At 37.1% G+C, this 21,954-nt stretch overlaps 1 protein-coding gene across 11 annotated transcripts in view; it reads right to left on the minus strand.

The window, feature by feature from the left end:
- Positions 1-21,954, minus strand: part of GARNL3 (GTPase activating Rap/RanGAP domain like 3) — a 50,931-nt gene that overhangs the window by 20,397 nt on the left and 8,580 nt on the right. For 6 of the 11 annotated variants that reach the window (XR_009820042.1, XR_009820040.1, XR_009820041.1 and 3 more), the window contains exons 2-16: positions 19,766-19,835; positions 18,323-18,397; positions 17,282-17,381; positions 16,740-16,858; positions 15,278-15,342; positions 13,191-13,254; positions 12,903-12,929; positions 12,445-12,520; positions 11,456-11,554; positions 10,823-10,926; positions 10,067-10,175; positions 7,679-7,724; positions 3,711-3,817; positions 2,708-2,829; positions 1,819-1,923 (exon numbers count right to left, since the gene is read on the minus strand). Coding sequence is in view for 7 of the 11 variants with exons in the window: in XM_062011332.1 (XP_061867316.1) it covers positions 1,819-1,923; positions 2,708-2,829; positions 3,711-3,817; positions 7,679-7,724; positions 10,067-10,175; positions 10,823-10,926; positions 11,456-11,554; positions 12,445-12,520; positions 12,903-12,929; positions 13,191-13,254; positions 15,278-15,342; positions 16,740-16,858; positions 17,282-17,381; positions 18,323-18,397; positions 19,766-19,835 (1,288 nt within the window). In the remaining 4 variants the exon portion in view is untranslated. Of the gene's footprint in view, positions 1-1,818; positions 1,924-2,707; positions 2,830-3,710; positions 3,818-7,678; positions 7,725-10,066; positions 10,176-10,822; positions 10,927-11,455; positions 11,555-12,444; positions 12,521-12,902; positions 12,930-13,190; positions 13,255-15,277; positions 15,359-16,739; positions 16,859-17,281; positions 17,382-18,322; positions 18,398-19,765; positions 19,836-21,954 lie in introns of those variants that run through there. The other 5 variants (XM_062011333.1, XM_062011336.1, XM_062011337.1 and 2 more) reach the window with 4 other exon arrangements.

Raw genomic sequence — 21,954 nt, forward strand, 5'->3', positions numbered from 1 at the left:
TATACATATACACACAACACATTGCCAGGGATGCCAAGGACACGGTGTCACAAATTCTTCACGTAGAAGTAAATAGAAGCTAGATGACTTTGAAAGGGCTAAATCTGGGGAAATACTGTACAAACTTAGTTTAGGTGACATACGTAATAGGTCTATTTAAGGTATGCCATACATCTTAAACACTTACCTTTACAGCAGTGTTCCTATACAGTGATGACACATGGAATTGTCACAGCATTCTTTAATGTGAAGTTTAGAAGTTACCTAAATCAATTTTATTGCCCTACAGTTCGCCTAACACCATGTGTGGTCTCTTCAAAGTGGCAGTAACCAACTGCACGCACTGAAGAAACTGTTTGCACGCTTGCATTGATCATGGCTGAGGTTTTACGCAGACACACAAAATACTGCGTTGCATTAACATATTAATTCTATCCCACCAGTCGGCAGAGATCACCTTGACAATCAACAAAGAATTTACATATATTACTGAGCCAGTCATCAGTGAGTTACTGTCTAAAAACTCAACTGACTCTAACCAAGAGACAGGTAACGTAACAGACTAAGCAAGAATGTCTAAGAGATACTTGGAATACATGTAGAAATGTGTACAAGCCTATGGTTTTTAACTTAGGCTTCCCTCAGGGAAAAGCAAGATTTAAATTTGAAAAGAACCTTCAAGAAAAACACAAATAGGTATTCTAATCAATACATACAATTAAGAAATGGGACTCAACTAGATTTGCTATGCGAGTATCATATCAGCATTTAAATTGGTGGAGGTGGAGGGGATCAAGCCTATAGGATTTTTATGCTTTCAGTAACTGTTTTTCTTTGAAGTCTGTAAAGTAATTAGTAAACTTGAGAAATAAATCATTGGTAATTTCTGTCTGATACTTCATTGCTACTTTTGTCTTTTTGGTTTGGTTGATCACTTGTTTTTTTTCACACTCACCTAGAACAACTAACTATTCAATGTAGTTGGGAAAAAGACGGGCAAGGCACAGAGGAATAGACTTTCCAGTCCTGCAAATGCAACTTTTAACAGCCCTGAGAGTCTTTTGGAATAGCTCTTTAACACCTGGCTCCACTCTGTACCTTTAACTTCAATCTGGTACTTTAGACTCTTCCACCTTACTAGCTCTCATTAAAAAATGGGAGGGATGGGAGGAAGCCCGGGTTTTGTTGGTGGTGTGGCAATTTTTGGTTTGCTTTTTTTTTTCCCTGTTTTGGTTTTCAGCTAACTCCTACTGAGTTAAATCAGCTCAGAATAGAAGTGTTCTTAAGATAACCAGCAGAACCATGTCACCAGTCCAGCATCAAGAAGGGACAAGGAGGAAAGGACAGTGGAACTGATGAGCATAGATTTTTTTTTTCTGCTGCAATCAACTGTCAGATCAAATCAGACTATCTACTCCTCACTGAATCAAAAGGTCAGTAAGTCCAAAAGAGACGGAAATCAGCATTCAGAGATGTGTGGTAACTCTTGATTTAGGAGAAAATTTCTTCCTGGGTAGAGTAAATAATTTCCAAGGAATTAAAACTTAATAAAACACATAGAGGAAATTAATGAAAGATTACTTTTCTCCAAAGCACAGAAAAAGACAGAGCACTCTTCTGCCTCAGGTGTTGCAGATCAGTATTTCTATTCATATTTTACCTTAACATAGCTTCAACTAATGTAATACTGTGAAACTATTTCTGACTACATAGAACAGCATTAAGTGTTAGGATAACTCTGCTAAGTAATGAAATTCTAACAGAAGGGATGATACAGTCTTCGTGAACATAGGTGCATACTTCCTAAATTGATCCTACCTGACCAAGTCGGACAAACTCTGCTTGCCGAGCTTCCTCTTTTTTCCGTGTTGATTTTGGGGACTCTGGTAATACATCACTGAAAGACCTTCTATTGAGCATGTTCTAAAACAGAAAGTATTTCTTCTTAATCTGAACAAGAACTTGTCATAGTCTTTTATTCTGAATTAACGTCATGTGATATCATTTATATTTTCTTATTTTATATATTTTCTTTTAGTGATGAATCAAACTGTACAGTTTCTCAGAGAACAGAAATTGAAACTTTTCCAATCCTTGAGTGCTTTACTTCATGACCTGACATTGTTGATCACCGTCATGTTCTATTCAATCCAAACAAAGACCACAGACACGAACATACAGATAAAAAAGTTTAAACAGATCTGTTTATCTGAGAGAAATAAACAGGAGGGAAAAAAAGAAATATCACCCCATCAATTTTTGAGACATTGAACTTTTTAGTTAGTAAAATTCACCTTAAGTCTTTTCTGTGATTCTGGGATCTAAAGTTGTCATTGATATCCAAGGGTGAAAATGATCCAAAATCACATATAATGGAATAGGTAACTACGGTTTTTATGGTGATGACATCAATACCTGCATGACTACTATCATTCCTGTACATATGTGTTCTCTTGCTGTAGGTAAGCTTGTATCGTTATGTATGCTGTTGATACTGTAAGTTTGACATCGTTACGCTTCTCCTCACCCCGGTTTAAACAAATGCACAAAGAGTCCCACCCTGAAAGCACTGTCTATCAACTCTCTTAAAATTGTAAATCAAGTTATATGACAATTGGTATTTAGCCTACTGTGTGCAATTCAGAAGAACCAAACGTTAAATCTACTAGTGAGAATAGGAGGGCACGTGAAGGATGCAGAAACTTACATTTACCTTGTGTAGATCAGGTATCAGGTCTTGGTATAAAGAGCGGATCAGCATGTCTAAAGTGCGCTGACGTTTCTGAGAAAATGTTGGCGTTTCCAAGGTGGCTTTCTCCCCATTTATTACTAAAATATTAATGGAAAAGAAGACACATTACCTAAACCAACTTTGACAGCTTCCACTACTCTAGTTTCCCTCTGTACAAATATTTTCTGTTTTCCTCCTGGTAACTTAGAGTAGCTTCCTTTTTGCGCATTTTTTAGTGAATAAAGATCCCTGAAGCTTAAAAGGTAAAAATTAGTAACAGGAGAATTCTACAAGACATCCTCGTAACATCCTAACTAATAATAAATGTAAGGCAAACTACTAATCAATTTGAGTACTAAACCAATTTAAATATGCAAAATGAGATTAGTCATGTTCCTGTCAGGTAAGCGTCTCATTGTAATCATCGTAACCAGCTCTCAACGATTTCTTTCCTGCCAATTTAGAAGTGCAAGCAAAGATCAATGAAAACTGCAACTGAATCGTTACAGAATTTAAAAGTTCTTAAAGGTGCTGAAAGCTACTTACGCAGTATGCATTCAGGGAATCTTGCATTCTGAGGCTTTCAGAGCTGCTCATCTTACACCAAATATCAAATTACACTAAAAATCAAATTACTAAATATCAAACAGCACCACAAATTCTTTCAGATCCCCGAGTCCTTTAAGAAAATACACAGCTAAGTATGGATGCATATTCTGCCAATGAAAAAGTTGGTTTGTGTCTAGTAGCCTGAGAAGCATAAGTGCACATAAATGCCTTTTTTTTTTTACCTTGACCAACAGTTTGATGGAACTGAAATACCTAACCTAACCCTAACCTATGACACACACTTGGAAAAAAAAAATAAACAGAACAGCAGCAGACAAAAAAAAGGTGTTTACATTTTAAGCATCGCTAATTTCCATTTATTAAAGCACTTACTAAAGTTGTGTTTCTAGCAAAAGAAAAACTGACTTACATTTCACTAACACAAAATCCCTGAATTCCTGGTGATTTGTAAACACAGGTGGAGATGGAAGGGGCGGCCCAAAGAGAGGAACGCTTTCTTCTGAAAATATTTTCAGCCTATTGAAAGAACAAATCTGTATCTATATAAAGAGTCACATTCAAAACCCACCATTTCTTTATACACTACTCAAGGTGGAAAAAAGAACTGGAAAGTGTTCTCTGGGAATGTCTTAGGTAAGAATCCCCACAGATCTACAAAACCATTCACTTGAAATTATTCACTAGAGGAAAATTCTGCTTTCATTACACAAACTAACATTGGAACACAAACAATTACAACAGAGCTTTTAATGGCACTAGCAAAATCTAGTCCTTTTCAAAAAAATATAGTGTCCTTATAGATTTCCACCTTACCTATGTATTCACCACATGAATGAAATATTTGATTCTTACTGAATAACAGGGGCTTACTACAGCTGAATCTGTACCTTGGAAACAGCAAATATATTTGCACTGAGGAAGAAAGAGTGAAAATGTCTTCCATGACAGCTGGACCTGCTGAGTTCTTTTGATCCACAATGAATCCGGCATAACAGGGATGAATGGCAGGTATAAAACCCGTGCATACAACACTTTCATCAAGCCATAGCTTCTTTAAGGTAAGAAATCATTCCTTCAGATTTCAAGTGACAGTCTGCACAATTTTCTTCACTGTAAGATAGCAGTCGGACAAAGATTTTACAAGTGGCAAGTGCAGCTGACACAGGTCAACTGCAACAAGTGGTAACATTTTAGTTTCAATTCATTTCTACTGATATACAAACCAGTCAGAATTTGTGGTTGACCGGTATTGAGTCAAATGGATTCTAACAGATTCATCTGCTGTTTTCTTAATGAAAGCTTAGAAACTGCACATACAATCTGAAATGCAGTATTTCATTGGCATGAACAGCAATTAATATCGGTTTCACAGATTCAACACACAATTTCAGACACTCCCTACGTCTATCTTATACCATCCACATAAAAAATAACCACTTATCACTACAGCAGGTGTGAAATGTTCTTTGGCTACAGCAGAACGAGTTAGGACAAGGAAAACCACAACAGAGCAACAGAGTCCTCAATGACATAAAATATAAAATCATCTTAAGCAGAATTTCAGGGTCAGATCTCCCAGTGGCATTGCATGTAACAAATAAAATCTCTCGCAAAAAACCTACAGTATCCTCTGTGTCTTTTGACAGAAATTTTGGCAACTTGGATGACCATCTTCCCCCCCAAAAAAAACAACAGAAGGAACAAGAGTCCCACGCGAGCCTAAGGTCAAGGGGCAGAAATTTTTGTAGCTGAAATATACTATAATGTATTAAGTCTGTCATACACAGTAAAAATACTACAATGGAAAGGTGTGTTAAGACTGGCAAAATGAAGCAACTAAGGAATAAGATGGACTGATTTACTAAAACCAGACAGTTATTCAGAGCAAGACTGACAAATTTATCTTATTTACTGCTACTCATTTTTTCCCAAATAAACAGCAATGTAATAAGCATTTACCATTGCTGGCCTATCTACTGTTACCTTAAAATTCAGACAACATTCACTTCTTAAAGGCTTGTTGGAATCATGAATGTTTTGTGCCTCTCAAAAACTTAAGAATGCTGAAAAGCAGAATCTAATAGCACAAATAATTGAAAAAAAAAACCTGTAACAAGATGCTCACAACATCTTAACACGAAATAAAAACAATTTTCTTTTGTTTTTTTTTACTGCCCTACAGACATTTTGCAAAACAAAGAAAACTATAGATAAGTAGGGAAAAAAATATGGGCAAACTGAAATATGCTGTTGGATTATTCTCTGTAACTAAACTTAACAGCACGCTAGAAAAAGAAATTTCTCCCGTCTTATTGATTCAAGTGTTAAGTTTCTTAGCTACATTGAAAAATAAAGTTATTTCCAGTGAAAAATAAATTGATATGTACCTGCCTGTATATATATACACACACATATGTATATCACCCTGTGGATGATTTCAAGTAACATTCATAAATGAGCAGGTGGAGTTGCAGTTGCACAAAATCCACCAAACTCTTACCGCTAACAATGAAGTTTTAGCGCAATGCAAGAAGGCTCAGTTAGTCCTGTATCTTTGAGATACAAAAACTTCCAGTAATCTATATTGCAGCAAGAAGAACAGACTCTTAGATGACCACAAAGACTCCTCAGCCTATGACGCATAAAAACCTTCCAAAGCAACACAGAGTTTGCACACGTTGGAGCCACATGATTGGATCTGAGCAGCAGCTTTTGAAACCATGGATCATGGCTAGTCTGTATAGTGCATAGAGGGAGAGGCTAAAAGAATGCCTTCTACACTGGTACTGTATTTCTTGACTGTCAAAGTGTTCAAAACAAGTAGCAGTGCCAGGTGATCAGTTCCAGGGATATTGTGGGCCTCTTTCACAATCTGCCTGAGTCCTCACATTTTTTGAATTGTCAAAGAAAAAGGAAGCAAAACTAATCTACCTAAGGACTCTGTATTCCTAGAGGCCATTTCCAAGTTTAGTTTCTCTCTTTCCAGTACAAACTAACTAGTAGGTCACCTCAAAGGAGCAGGCTCACTGCTGTCAACCTTCAGCTTCATCCTGCAAAGTGGGGTAGAATGATTCACAAATAATTTAAAATTTAGCTAAATAATATCCAGTGGCATGCAGGCTCACACAAACATTAGAAATTTGCATTCAAAGTCTAACGCATCGACTTCATGCTTTCATCTTGCAAAATTTTCAGCTTTGAGTGTTGTATGTATACACATCCATATTCCAGTTTGAGACAACTTTACTTTTGTGCCCTAAAATTTCTTTTCTGATGCTGGACAAACCAAACATTTTGGTTTCCTAATATACATTCTTTAGACTTGGGAGACTTCAGCATCTGAGCTGGCAGTGACTTCAAACACAACCAATCCACTCAGGCATACATCCAAAAGAGAACACAACTCTCTCATCTCCTTTTGACCTCGTCCAAGTCATAAATGACTTAGCACATTTTCAATAGAAGAGGGATCTCTACAGACATTGCTAGCATTTTGTAAAGGAGAAACTATGGCAAGTCTATGTCCTCTACTGAGAACTGCAGCACACGCTGTTAGCTAAACAGTGGTTCTTTTATTCCTCTTTTCTGCTTATTTGATTCAAGCACAAGGTGAACCTCTCTTGGACAATGACATCCCACTGCCACTTTGCATTTTCCAGACAGACAGATATCTCTGGCATCTCACCATTAACCTCAAGACAACAGTTGGGATTAGCTATTTGGTTAAAGCCACTTGGTTCATTAAAGCCTAGGCACAAGGCTGCAGAAATGCTTGATTTTCAGATTCTGGTGAGATCTAACAGATTCAGACTTGGACGTCATATGCCTCCAAATGTGAGTGTCGCAAGGCTAACTGAAAAACAAATGTACACAGAACACACTATTTACCAGCAAAACTCCACTAGGTTTTTAGGTATGTGATGTCTAACTGTATAAGCACTCTATTAAATCCCTAAAAAAGGAATTTGTTTGCTTAGCTATATCTGAACCCAGACCTGTGAAGACCCACAATCCGTGGCTATCGCAACATGACATCTCATTAACTTTCATCCTACGTGTAGTACACCATGTCATTGATTTCAGCAGGTGAGAATGTGCCAGGCATAACTGTCATAATCTTGCTTAATTTAATTTAAAAAGTAGTTTTGTTATTAGCTTATGCCTGTTCCAGAATTACACTTTTTTGACGGTTAGAAACATGCAACTTATTCATAGCCAGCTTAAAGCCATCTGCATCCAGGTCTACATTGCTCTACAATTTCCCAAGTTCATTTGGCTTCCTGGTGTACAAAGAGGTGTACAATACAAAATATTTTCTCATTACCGCTAAACCATCAGATATTCTGTGTTAAATTATTTGTTACAACCAGCACCTACCTGTAACTATCGTTCTGCTTATTATATCTCACTAAGGCAAAAATATCTGCCATGTAGTTAAGGAAGTTAATCTGGTATGAATGAAGCTCACATCTGTTTTAATACACTTTTTTCCCTGCAGCAGATTGCAGATTTCATAAAGGTAACAGATATTAATCAATGTAAATGTATAAAATATACTAGACTGTAGACATTTCACTGTTTATAAAGGAGGTCCCATACAAAATTTTATTGTGTTCTGTTGTGCTTCAAAAATTGAGGTAGCACCATAAATGCAGACTTCAGACTTCCTGCCAATAAAAAGCATAAAACACGCTACATAATTTTGCGCTTTGTATGTTTGTGTGTGATACAGTTGTGATTCGAAATTATTTTCATTAGGAAAAAAAGTATCTGAACTTTCCTTATACCAAAACTTCCACTGAAGAAAAAAATTTCGATTAAACGTCGCTAAGAGAATTATAAGAAATAAAGTGCAAGTATACAAAAATGTATTACCAGTCTTGACCCATAACTTTAGACAAATCTGAGAAAAAAAAAAAAAAAGAAATTGGAGAAAGCCTCATGCTTGCCTTACAAAAATTTGTTATGGAATCAATTAGAGGCTTCTTGCGTTGACAGACTTCCTTAACATCGTCTCTTAAGTTTACAGTCCTTACAAATAGTGTCAAAGAAAGTGAGAGTCTGAATAACTTCATTAGTTGAATGGGCTTGTTCCAGGTAACAGTAATGATATCTTTGCCAATAGCTGTGATCAGCACTATTGGAGACTGCACAATAAAAAAGCTTAAGATGGAATTCAATTATTTCAACATAAGCATCCAGTGATATTTAAGAGAGTATACTGCCTAGTGTCTAGCTGTGATTTCAAAAGGGACACAGAACTCCTATAGACCCTAAGTCATATATGCCAGACCTTTATAGTCACTTCAGATATGCTGGGCCATCTAAATTGGTGCTGGATGCCTTTATTTGGGCAATTCAATCCTGTCTCACAGATAAAACTTCAAACCCTTACAACAGCTATCATTGCTGCATAGGACAGCACAGTGGGATATCTGTATGCTAATTTTTCCCATTGTAGAAGTATCAAAAAAGGGGTGCTATGGTATGTAGAGAAAATAAGTAAAAAGTGCTAATGCAGATTAAATGAACTTAGAGATTTTACCACATCTAACACGGATCAGCGTCAGCCCCAAGTTTTCTTGCGGACACTTTTATCCCTGGCTACTCTCAATTCAAAATAACAGGAAAGTGGTACAACTCCATTGACCCACTGTGGATTAAAATTATCTAAATGACAACACTTCCTTGTGGATTTAGGACACATCTGCCCCTCCAATTCATTATGATACCAAGAACAATGAACCTCAAAATGTTGGTCAAAAATCGAGGAGACTGGAGTGTATCAATTACATCACAACAAGTCCTCCTAGTAGCAATGAGGGAAGAGTTATTCCCTTTTTTACTAACGATGACAGTGTGGTGACGAGGTACATTGACTTGGTAAACGTTTCTTAGTAACAATATTTTACTTCCTCAAATATCTAAAGATACAGGCAAAAGTAGCAAGAAAGTTCTGACAACAGTTAGTCGGTCTGAGAACTAGGTTTAGAAGTCATAAGCTATGCAATCCTTTTTAAAAAGTCAGCAACGGAGCATGGATAGAAATAATTCTTCTTTCTGTCCATTCCAATTCCATCCATTCTTTCATTTCCTTCTACCCAGCCGAAGAGACTCTCAGACTGGGATCTACTGACCACTAGTGTGACTTCATGATAATCCCATGCAATTGTCACCTGTTTTTTGGAATCATAGAATAGTAGGGGTTGGAAGGGACCTTTAGAGATCATCTAGTCCAACCCCCCTGCATCACATTGTCTTTGCTGTGTTTTCAACCAAAAGTTTGAAAAACACTCGATGCCAAAAATCTGGAAAATATGTGGGTTCATCATCTAAAAGAGTTGAGAAACACTGATCAAAAATACATAAATACACAGCAGCGAAACATTAAAATATAATATTCAGTAGTTAACTCCACATGAATTCACATCACTAACATAAATATATTTATGATTTCGTATTTTATGAAAATGTATGAAATTAATTTGTGAAGTGATCCAAAGAAATTCATTCAATAAAAATATTACTTAAAATTCACACTCTTGCTTTGAACTGTGGCTCAACGTAAAAATTGCTTTATGGGGCAAACATAGAGACTCTTAGTCAAGCAGTTGAAGGTAAAGAATGCAAGAATGCAACCATCTTTCTCGAACGGCTTTCACTTCTGTAAACAGCAGGAAGGACTTGGATAGAAGTAATATTCATATTTAAAACAAACCACCAAACAAACAACGAAATGACTACAAAATGTAAGGAAAAAGATACGTGTAAAATGCGAGCGAATCATGGAAGGCTTGAATGCCGGAGAAGACTCTTCGCCTTCCTGAAACACGATAGTGACAATGTCATTTCCAATGTGCCGCTTCCTTTCTACCTGGATTTGGGGAAAAAAAAAAAAAAAAAAAAAAAAGACAAAATTACATAAAAGATATCAATAAATACTTTAACAATTCCATGAGAGAATGATAAAACAATATTCCTAAACCACAAGCATTATAGTCATTATGATTGAAGTCAACGTAAAATTATTATTTAACTATGAGCAAGTAAACCTAGCGCTGCTACGGTGCACACAAAGTCCATGTCCTCCATTATGGTGATGGTCACAGAGCTGAATGCAGTATATGAGCGTACTGACAATTCACACACAAGTCTAATTCCCAGCCTTTCACAAAGCTTTGAGGTAATGATTATTGCAGCAGTGAAGCTCTGTAAGTCATCTCAATACCAAATACTCGATTGCTTTTCAGCTAACAAATTTTTACTTTCTTTGTGTCTTTTCTACCTTAATAAAGATATGATGCATTATCTTACAACAAAGGTCATGAAATTGTCAGCACTAGGTATAATACTAAGGGGAAAAAAAAAACCCAAAAGTCTTACATTTCTAAAACGTTAACAAGTATTAACAAGCAAGAAACCCAAGAAACCCCCTATTTTCTTTTCAAGTTTTGAAGTTCCAGATTCAATAAATACAAAATTTAACAAAAAAAAAAAAAAAAGAGAGAGAGAACCATGTACCTGCTGTTTGTTCTCTCTAGAATATGGTAGCATGGTTGAAACATGGAACATAATTTCATGCCCTTGAAAAACTGTATAGATGGAACAGGTTCCTGTTGTATCATCTGCAGGGGAAGAAAACATTCTCAGCAAGAGTGTCCTTTAAGTTTGCTAAAGATCAAAAGGTATTTCAAGTGCTTCTACCAAACCTTCTTCAGTCACCCTTTGTTTCGATCCATTTTAAAAGAAGTCACCGTGTGTTTTATGTTGGTCCAAACAAGAACAACGACCTAATCTTGTATAATCACATATTTAAAACCTAGAACATCCTTCACCTAGCCTCCGTAAATCACACACTGTTCTTCAAGCCACAATGCCCTATTATCATGAAGCAAGTAACACATTAGGTCCTTTATGACACTGTTCACCTTGAAAACAGGTCATATAAATGCTTTTACGCAACTGCATTCCTTATTGGTGATTTAAGCTAACTTGACTTTTTCCTGGTGAAGCACAGCACCTAACATGCACATAAGGAAATCTGTTTTGGGATCGTATTATTTCTACAATATATATAATAAGCATATACATGAGCAAAAACATGTATATTGCAGCTCCCCCCCACCAACTTTTTTGCTTCAGATGAGCTCTTACTTTTAGTGTCCAGTCCTCCTCTGTATCCTGTCCAGCCTTTCAAAGTAATTGTGTCACCCAAGAGATGCAAAAATCTTTGAAAACTTTCACTTCCAGTTTCTACATGTGGAAGGGATAAATGTTAAAACAGAACAGCACGTGTACTAATAAAACACCTATAAAAAATAATCAAAAAGGAACAGGTCCTGCTCCGGGACATGAGGGACAAAGTTTCGGCCGAATTAGTTTCTACTCATCTCATCCAAGCCTTCTACCTTTACAGAAACAGAATCCCAGCCTTGGAGAACAGGCTAACTCCAAGACACTGTTCAATCCCATAGAACATCTGCAAAAACATGAAAGAACTAGAAACAACAGTGACTTTTTGCAGGTAATACAAGTTGCTTCCTTTGACTGCTTCCCTTCTTACATTGTATAGTCTATTTCTGTAACAGAAATTTCAGTATCTTCCAAATTGCAATGATAGGTTTCCTACAGCAATGTTAAGATTCTACTCCACAATTTTTCACCCAACGCTAGATTTGTGTGGAGCCATCTCTGGTAACAGGGAAGCGGCTGTAAAGGTGACTCCTGTAAGAATGTGCTCTAAACTTTCTGTCTGTTCTGTTTCTAGTAGGTAGTCAAATAAACTGTTCTTACTTTCCTCTAAGTCAAGTGGTCAAATCTGTTTTGCCTGGAACTGTAACTGGCAGTGAACACTCTCTGCCCATGTATCAATCAACAAGGTCTTTGGTTATCTTTTTTCCTCCCATCTTCCTGGGACCATCAGCACCTCTGCCATCCTAACAAAGGTGGGAGTGTATGGAGGGAGCGAGCAAGAGGCTGCGTGGTGCTTCGTTGCTGGCTGGTCCTGAACCATGACGAATGCAAACCTAACAAAAATACTGTTCACGCAACAATCGCCTCCCTTATGGCTTCCTTGTCTAGACACCTGACATTTTTTTTTGTTCTGATAAATAAAGCAATTAAGAAAAAGGTGAAAAACTCACCATTGCTGAACATTTCATCATCTGTAAGCTGCCCATCCTTAGCATAAAGGACTCCAAATTTGAAGTTGACAGATCCCTGAGAAATAAACAAATATCACATGATAAACATGCAATCAAAAGACCTAGAACAATGCTTTCTCTAAGGACATTTATAGATGTACCTTGTGGACATTTCATATGAAAGCCATTACATGCTCAAGTAGACGATACCTAATAATTTACCTTTGACCACAGACAATGAAACTTATTATATTCTAAATTTATGATATATTAATACAGTGAATTAAGTTGGTGCTTAAATTTATTTTTCATCTCATAAGTTGCAGAGAAATACTACATACTTTTACTGCAAGAAGTCATTGATTTGTAAGTTGTCACAAGTATGCCAGTGCAAATATTTAAAATACAAATCTATATTCGTTGAACAGGTCAGGTAGGAGCGGTAAGTTTACATTTACCTCTTGCTCTTCAAGAACCAATAAATCCTGTAAAAAAACCACAATATCTTTAACACACTGATATCACAGATAACACAAATAAAATTGTAACATCCTTGTATATTTAAGTTTTGTGTTGAAGTGGCCAGTTGAACTGATAAAGACAGTTCATGTGGTAGCATCATGTAACCCTACTCACCGTGAATCTGATACTGAAACAAACAAACTAGTAGCATTTATACTTAATGAAATTTTTTCCAGAAAATAATACAGAAAAACAACCCAACAAAAAAAGAAGTCACCTCCTACCTTTTGTATCTCAGGGTGAAAAATTTCCCTTGGGCTCTTTTCAAATTTGTCAAGACTCATAGCACTAAAATGCAAGTGAAATACTGGTTTATGGAAGGGCAAGTATATACCTCAATATATCTCAACTCATTTAACTACTAACTGGTTGCATGAAATGTTTTACAGACCGGCCATTTCTTTCCCACGATAGTAACCCTCCAGACTTCATAAACTTATTTTGGGTTTTACAAACAGAAATTAGTAATATCCTGCACGGAGATTCAGTTTAAACTTACTGTATTTACTTACAAAGCATAGAGCTTGATTCCATCACCAATCACTTTGGCTTTACCATATAAGCATCGTGAACATTTTAGGAGGACTCAATAACCTCTTTCATAAACATTTTTTCCATTCTAAAAGAATTCATGGCAAGTCAAAAAAAACCTCAAGCAGTTCAGCATCAAATTCACATGCCAAAGATCCACAAATAGAACAAAGTACTTAAATAAGAAACAAGATCACCTGCCTCAATAAATAGAAGTATTAATTTATAGGATTTTTTCCCTACCTCGTATTTCTGCATTGACTATTATTTTTGCCCATTTTTATCCCCAGCAATTATTGATAGAACTGCGCAGCATGTCACACAGTGCTAAATGCAGTCTGTCTGGAGCACAGTGAACCAACAGGGTGGTCAAATCTGATGCATCTTGCCATCATTGCTTATGCTAGATCACAATGCCCACAGCATTTGCTTTAGTTTCTTTTGAAAGGGATTAAAAAGTTCCCATTGATTTAGGGGAAAAAAAAAAAAAGTTTACTAATGTAACCAAAGAGACAGTCTACACCTACATTCACATTGACTGAACGGGGTGAACTGTCACAGGAATATTAGTTGGGCCTAAAGGGAAGGTTCAAGAATGGCAAAAGCAAAATAATAGTCTGGGAAGATTTTAGTCCAAGTGAGCAATAGGAGATGGCATTTATCCAGCTGACTGCAGGTGCCACAGACTCTGAGAGAAGTGGGGAAAAAGGTCTGAAACAAGCCAGCATTTTCCTATGTAAAGTACTGGACTACCACAGAAAGGAACACATAGAATCAGATAATCACTTAGGTTGGTTTCAGCAAAAGCGCTAACAAAAGACAAAGTTTCTCCACTCTGTGATGCCTGACCGAAAATGTACATGTGGGTGAGAGTGGAGGGAAAGGCTGGGTTAGAAAGGGAGGTCAGGATGGGATGTTTCAGTGCCTGGTGGGCAGACACAGAAGACGCCTTCTTCCCAGGTGCTGGGTTTGTGTGGAGCCACTTCTGGTAATAGGGAACGTCTGCAATGGAGGCCTCTGTAAGAAGTTGCTCAAAACTACCCCTGGCTGCAGAGTTCAGCTCACCTCCTGAGCTGAGCCAACTGGGCACCTCTGCAATCACTGTTTGAGGAGAAATAGCGAGAAAAGCAGGATTTTTGGTGGTGGTAGGAGGAGTGAAATGAGGGAGAAATGACCTTGTAGACCTCCAAGGTCAGTGAGGGAAGAGAAGAGGTGTACCTGAGCAAAATGCCCTGCATCCCTTGGTGAGATGGCAGGCTGTGCCCCTGCAATCCATGGAGGGTAACAGTGAAGCTGAGATCTGTCAGCAGTTCATGGAGGACCTCACACCGGAGAAGACAGCTGTGCCCAGAGCAGGCTGGGAGAAGGAAGTCTCTTGGCTCCACTGATAGCGTGTATAACACTGGTTTATTTCCCTGTTTGCTTCCTCCTGCTAGGGCCACACAATAACCACCTCTCTAGTCAAAATCTCCTGTTACTTAGGCCTCTTTCTTGCCTATCTAATTAACAAAGATATCTGTTCCCAATCTCTGCAATGCCACTTAGCACCTGTTTAATTGGAAAACAGTCCTTCTGCTGAAGAAAAAGTGCTAACAGTTTTTCTCCATTTTAAGTTGCCGCTTTATCTGTTAGAGAACAGGCTTAAAATTCACTTTTTGCTGCCTTCAGTGATTACGAGTTCTAAATCTGTTTTCACTGGTTTTATAAACCTATTGCAAAAACCATGCAAAAAACCATAAAGACAAATATTTTAATTTATAATATATTTGGAAATACATACCTTAATATAGATTTCACTGACAGTGTTTTTGTGGGACTGTATGGGAGACATATTTTCTGAGTACCCTATAAAGAAAAAATGCTAGGAGATATTACAAGACACACTGACTTTTTCTGTATATTCAAATAGAAATATTAATAAAAACAATGACATAAAAGAACTATGCTAGGTTTTTTAGCCACATTTACTACCTGCTTGAAAAAAAAAAAAGTCACAGATTGGGCGAAACTATTTTTTATGTATTTTTTACTACCTTAGCACATGGTATGAGGGCTGCCAAAACTAGCAGACATGAACTACTTAAAAAAAAAAAGAGAGAAGCATGTATACAAGAGTTTTAAATCAATTGCTTGGATAAAAGGCTCTTATGGAACATGAAGTGAAAAAACTTCATTGAACAGTATTAGCAAGACCATAGAATCATAGAACGGTAGGGGTTGGAAGGGACCTTCACAGATCATCTAGTCCAACCTCCCTGTAGAAGCAGGTCAGTCTAGATCAAGTCGCATAGGAACATGTCCAGCTGGGTCTTAAAGACCTCTAAGGAAGGAGACTCCACAACCCCTCTGGGCAGCCTGTTCCACTGCTCTGTCACCCTCACGGTGAAATAGTTTCTTCTTATGTTTAAGTGGAACTTTTTGTGTTCCAGCTTCATCCCATCACCCCTTGTCCTGTTGCTGGCTACTACAGAAAAAAAGGGATGTCCCAACCTCCTGACACCCACCCTTTAGATATTTGTAAATATTAATAAGATCTCCCCTCAGTCTCCATTTTTCTAGACTAAACAACCCCAGCCTCTCTTCGTATGAAAGATGCTCCAGTTCCCTGATCATCTTGGTGTCCCTGCACTGGACTCTCTCCAGAAGTTCTCTGACTCTCTTGAGCTGAGGAACCCAGAAGTGGACACAGGACTCCAGATGAAGCCTCACCAGGGCAGAGTAGAGGGGGAGAAGAACCTCCCTTGACCTGCTGGCCACACTCTTCTTGATGCATCCCAGGATGCCATTGGCCTTCTTGGCCACGAGGGCACAGTGCTCGCTCATGTTTAGTTTATTATCAATCAGGACTCCCAGGTCTCTCTCTGCAGACCAGTATCACACCTGGCTCTTTTCTAAACACTGTGTAAGAAAATCCTGAAAGTAGTATCAAGTCATGGTCTAACTGGCTTGCAGGACGTAATCAAGAACAACATAGGCAACATTTCTAAAAATAACACAGGTAGGATCAATTACAAACTATCCGGCACAACAGATTTCTGTCAGAAGGTTTAGTAGAATGTTATCTAAAAAGCTAGTTTTGTTCTAACTACTATGGTAGAATTATATATTCTTATTGTATAAACTGAAAAATATGTATTACCTGTAGAAATCTTGAACAAATCAAACAAATGTATAATAAACATATCCAAAACAAACAAGAAAACAAGAAAGTCAGAGCATCAGTTAAATATTTGGTTTCTTACTGTTTTTCTCCAAAGTATTGAATGGTATTGAGGAACACGCTGATTATTTTCGTCAGACAGCACAACAGACAGAAAGAAAGGGTTCTTCTCTGTATCAGTACCTATGTAATTTTGATGAACTGTTAGGGGAAAAAAGGACCCATCATTAATTGTTAAGAAGATATACAGATGCAGAGACACATACACAGAAAGACATGTATAACTGTAAATATACGTATTCATATGCAAAAATATATACTTATCTACATAAATACATATATAGATACAGATATGTAAAAAAAAAAAAGCCACAGCCTTCAAGGCCAAGAAAGGTTTTAAAACATCTTTTTTTTTGTATTAGGGGTTCCAACACTTTAAGAAACCCATCCTCTGTCTTCAGGTTAAAAATACATGAGACAAGAACTTGTCTTCTATACAGGACAGAAAATGTTTTAATATTAAATTAATACAGTACTTTTTTTCCATATTTAAATAACAGCACCTCGAGCTACATTGCACTTTAATTGATCAAAACTTCAAGCCATTCGCAAAAAGATCATTACCTTTCCCTAAAAAATATTTTAAATACCATCTTGTATGATACTCAGGGTTTTCCAAATGCACATCTGTTCTGTGCCATGTACCCGGAGTGTAGTCTCTATCCTGAAAAAAAATTGAGAGACCATTAGATCAAATGCTGAGAAAAAAAAAGTAGAACATAATTTAGCAAAACCCAACAGTGGCTGAGTCACCAGAAGAGTTTAAGCTGTACACTGTTTTTTCAAAAGCAATTAGTTTTTCTGAAGTCAGTTGTTGAGCAGTGCTGATGCAAACAGGCATTGGTAACAATTTACTGTAATAGTTTACTGCTAATATTGGTTAAATACAAGACCTTTCATGCATTTCAACAACACAATGCCCTCTTTCTTTCAAAACTGAGATGATATTTACACCTGAAAACATTTTTCAAAGGAAGATAAAAAATTAAGATAAGTAGAAACCTAAGTGTCACTGGACACACTAAGTTTCAGGGATACAATGGAAGTTTAAGAGTGCAGGAATCTGGAGGGAATGACTCGCTCAATCTCCACTTAACTTCTTTAGCTCTTATCTAAAGATAAGCATAGCTGTCAAAAGACAACTAAGGGGGAAAAAACGGTGAAGCTATAACCTCATTACACCAAGGAGTGAACTTACAAGCACAAAGGTCAGCTTGAACATATTAATATGACCAGGAACACCGATACAATATTATGAACTAGAGACTATAAGGTGATATTCAGAGGATAGGAGATGTATTTTTCTCCTAACATTATAATGTGAGCAAAATGTTACCAAAACTAAACAAAATGTGAGCTTTTCTCTTTAAAAAATAAAAAAGTGGAGATTGCAAACTCTTGAAAGTAGAGCTAAGATAGACTTTGGAGGAAAGAAACCCCACCATCTCTTTCCTTCTAGATTCTTATATTCTCACATTATTTAGCATTTTTCAAGCCCTCTTCCTTAGAAATTGATTGCAAATACATCTTTCAGCAATGTATTTCAGCAATAACTGAAGATCAATTATCTCTTCAGCTTTCTATTGAGCTCTTTTAGCCACTTACCTCGCCAGAGGAGCCATTTTCCACACGGAACCGTCCAGCTCTTTGAATGGCTCCATCAGCATCACTAGATATAAGCTGTAATAGAGTTTTAAGATAGAAGTTCTAGTTCCAAAAATAGCCATGTGATGAGAAATCAAAGCTTACTATAGTATCTTCTTCTCCCAGGCATCATGTGACTACCGACCAAGAAGGGATTGGGCACAGGTATTACTAATTTGACTACAGATTTGGAACAACCCAATTATAACTCTAAGGAGGCATAAGTGAGAAAGCTGTTCACTTTTTTGGTAGACCCCAGTACTAATCAGAAATTCTCGTGTCTCAGGTTTTGGTTGCACCAACACACAGAATGGCTACAGAGGGACTTGTTTACTTTATAGAAATCAATCGTGAAGCCCGGTCCCGTCAAAACAACGGGTCTTACAGACATGATGATTTTTGTCTTTTCAGCCTTGCTAAGCCTAAAACTCTACCTTGCTGGCAGTATTACTGGATCTAGCAGCCTTTTACTAGATTTTATTTATTGATGTTCTCAGGAGACAAAGCACAGCAAGAATCTGCCTGGACTTGTTCCTATGCAACTCGATCTAGGTGAACCTGCTTCTGCAGGAGAGTTGGACTAGATGATCTCTAAAGGTCCCTTCCAACCCCTACCATTCTGTGATTCTATGATTCTAATCTCCGAATATAATACGCAGTGATGATATTGAACAACATAAGTCCTGGTCTGTTTGCAGCATCAACATCAGAAAATATGGGCTGTTTCCAGATGAAGACTTCAATAGTTTCATAATGTCATAGTTTGATATGACAGTCATTTCTGGTAAGGGGCTCTGGAAAGATTGACTGGTCTTTTTATAAGGGAATCAGAGGATTTGCAAAATTTATAGATAAGGAAAGTGCAGTGCCAACTTAACCTTTGAATTTGAAGAAAACGCAGAATAATTGACAGATTTTAGGGTAGTTTTCAAGGTCCTTATTGCTACTAGTTCTTTTAATTTTAAACTCTCTTCCCCTATTCTTAGGCATGTACACATAAAATCACATAGATCCATAGATATGTACACATACAAATACACAGAGAGGTTTTAACTCATATAATTGCAAGTACTTCATTCAATGCTTCCCTAATATTCTGCAATCTTCACCTTATAAGAGGAAAAAAAGGCTCAATTTCCATCTGGGTGTAAACACGATATTTATACAGCATTTCCTGTCCCATTATTAGGAAATATTAATAAATAAGGTAGTAAAAAGATTTCCTAGCATGGGTTTAATATATCTATTATTAAGTCACTTTTTTATCACCAATAACTCTCAAGTCCAGCTTAAAAAGCACATTTTCCAAACTAGATCCAATGTTTTTTTAAACCTGGAAATTACAAGGATTTGAGCTCTGCCTTTTAAGCTGCTACATTGACAGGACAGGCTATGTAAACTTACAAGTTCCACAGATCCGTAATGCTTTCTGCTAAACTCTCCACGTCTGCAACCCAGATCTTCAGAGATAGAGCTGGAATAAAAATGTTTCATCAGTGTACACATATCAACTAGACTTAGATCTCCTGCAATGTTATATTCTGTCATTAACAAATATAATTCCTGCTGAACAAGGTTTGTGGTGCACAAATTCACTACCGCAGGGAACACTCTTTACAACGTGCACGTTCTCTAGCCGCCATTGCAGTCTGGCTTTCATATTATTTCAAAAGGAAAAGAAATCTCTGTGTCCTGCCTGGAAGCAAAAGTTATGATTACATTGAGTATTTACTCATTATGTGATCAGATGCAATTTTTAGAATTCCTGTATTTTGAGATACATATGAAATTTTGCAGATGCTTCACAAAACAAAAGGAACGCCTCATCTGCAATGTATTTTAAGGCATTATGTGTTTTCTACTTTTTTTTTTACTTTTCCAGAAAATTCAAGTACTCATGGTAATGCTCCCATTTTCTTTGTGTTCTACTTTTTTTCTACAAAATTAATTTTTGTGGCTAGGTGTGATAGTTGCCTTAGAAACCACTGTATAAAGAATTCCAACCAATGAACACTGATCACCTCAGTATTGGTAGTGAAACATTTTGGAAATAGGACTCACTAAGCTCTGAAATTCAGTCTTTGACCAAAGGAAGAAATGTATGTAAGATGACAATTCAAGGAGTAAATTCAAGACAATTCAAGGAGACAATTCAAAGGTAAAATAAATAAACATTAAAATCCAACAACGGTCACAATAAATCTTTTCAAGTTTTGGGAAACTCAGGTCACTGTTTTGTGCATTTGACATATGGACAACTCCTAACACAAACAGGATACAAATTAGAAAGTCAACAAAAAGAGCATCTGGCCTACTGTACTTTAAATGAAGCCATGTCCACACGGATACTTTTCAGAGACTTTCATCAGTCATGCAATCGCTCCACAAAACAGGAGAAAAAGCAAGCTACGGTTTATAAAACAAAACTACTTTCTGCCTTGTGGCAAAGCTAATCTCAGATTGCATAAAATGAGAAGAAAATGCCATCTCATGCATTACCTGCATGATACACCCAGGCAGTTATGAAAACATTTTAGAACTATCTGCATACAAACGTACTTCAGTGATATTCCAACTGAGTGAAAGACAAATACTATGAGGAAAAGTATGCTGAGACCCGAGCATATTAATGCTGCAGTAGCTAAAAAAGTGTGTTTTTTAAATAAAACATAAAAAATAAATTACTCAAAACCAAACCATGTATAACTAAGACATGGATGTAGGTATACAATGCACGAAAGCACTAATGCAACAAAGTACGGGTTATCACGTTAAAGGAGGATGCAACATGAAAGCCATGACTCTACAAATACAAAAAAGTCAAAATATGTATTACGGTATATGCCTGTCAGCCCAGGCAAACAGCCTGGAAAGTCACGCCCAAAACATGGTGGTAGAATTAAGAGCAGACCAGATACACTGGTTTGATTTTAACTAAGATCATTAAGATTAAGATACATCTCAACAACAACAACTGCAGTAACATTTCTCAAACAGAATGTCACGTGAAAACAAAAGACAAAGTGAAGTGCAGCGCTAAGCTTGAGTTTTACCGTACAAATCTATTTTTTTTTTCTCAACATGGAAAAGATCACTGCCCTCCACGCTCAGTCTGGTATACTCAACATTGCTTCTAGATAAGTTCTGGAGGCTGGTTAGCCCAAGGAAAAGTTTACCTTCAAGACCTCCTGATGTTTGTGAGAGAGCAGATGTTGAATGACACCATCTGATCTATACGGTATTTCTGGTTTATCATAACTTTGCAAATACAAAGCTTTTCACATATCTACGTATGTGCAAAGTCTACCAAACTCTATTCTCTGTCACATGAATAGAGCCTCTATTCCAGATCCTTAGAAATAACATTTTATCTAACTAATCCCAGCATGATTATTTGACTGTTTTTAGCATTTCTATAACGACAAGCCGTAAGTAGTTGCCTTCAGGAGGCACTCCAACATACTGCAGTATATCACATTTCACTAGCTTTGCTGGCCCCAGAATGACAAGGAACATGGCAAATAGCAGCCAACAGCAGTACACATAACATAACAAGGAAACATCACTGTCATATTCTGCAAGGAAACTGGCAG

Source organism: Colius striatus, chromosome 19, assembly GCF_028858725.1.
Source record: "Colius striatus isolate bColStr4 chromosome 19, bColStr4.1.hap1, whole genome shotgun sequence".
NCBI lineage: Eukaryota > Metazoa > Chordata > Aves > Coliiformes > Coliidae > Colius > Colius striatus.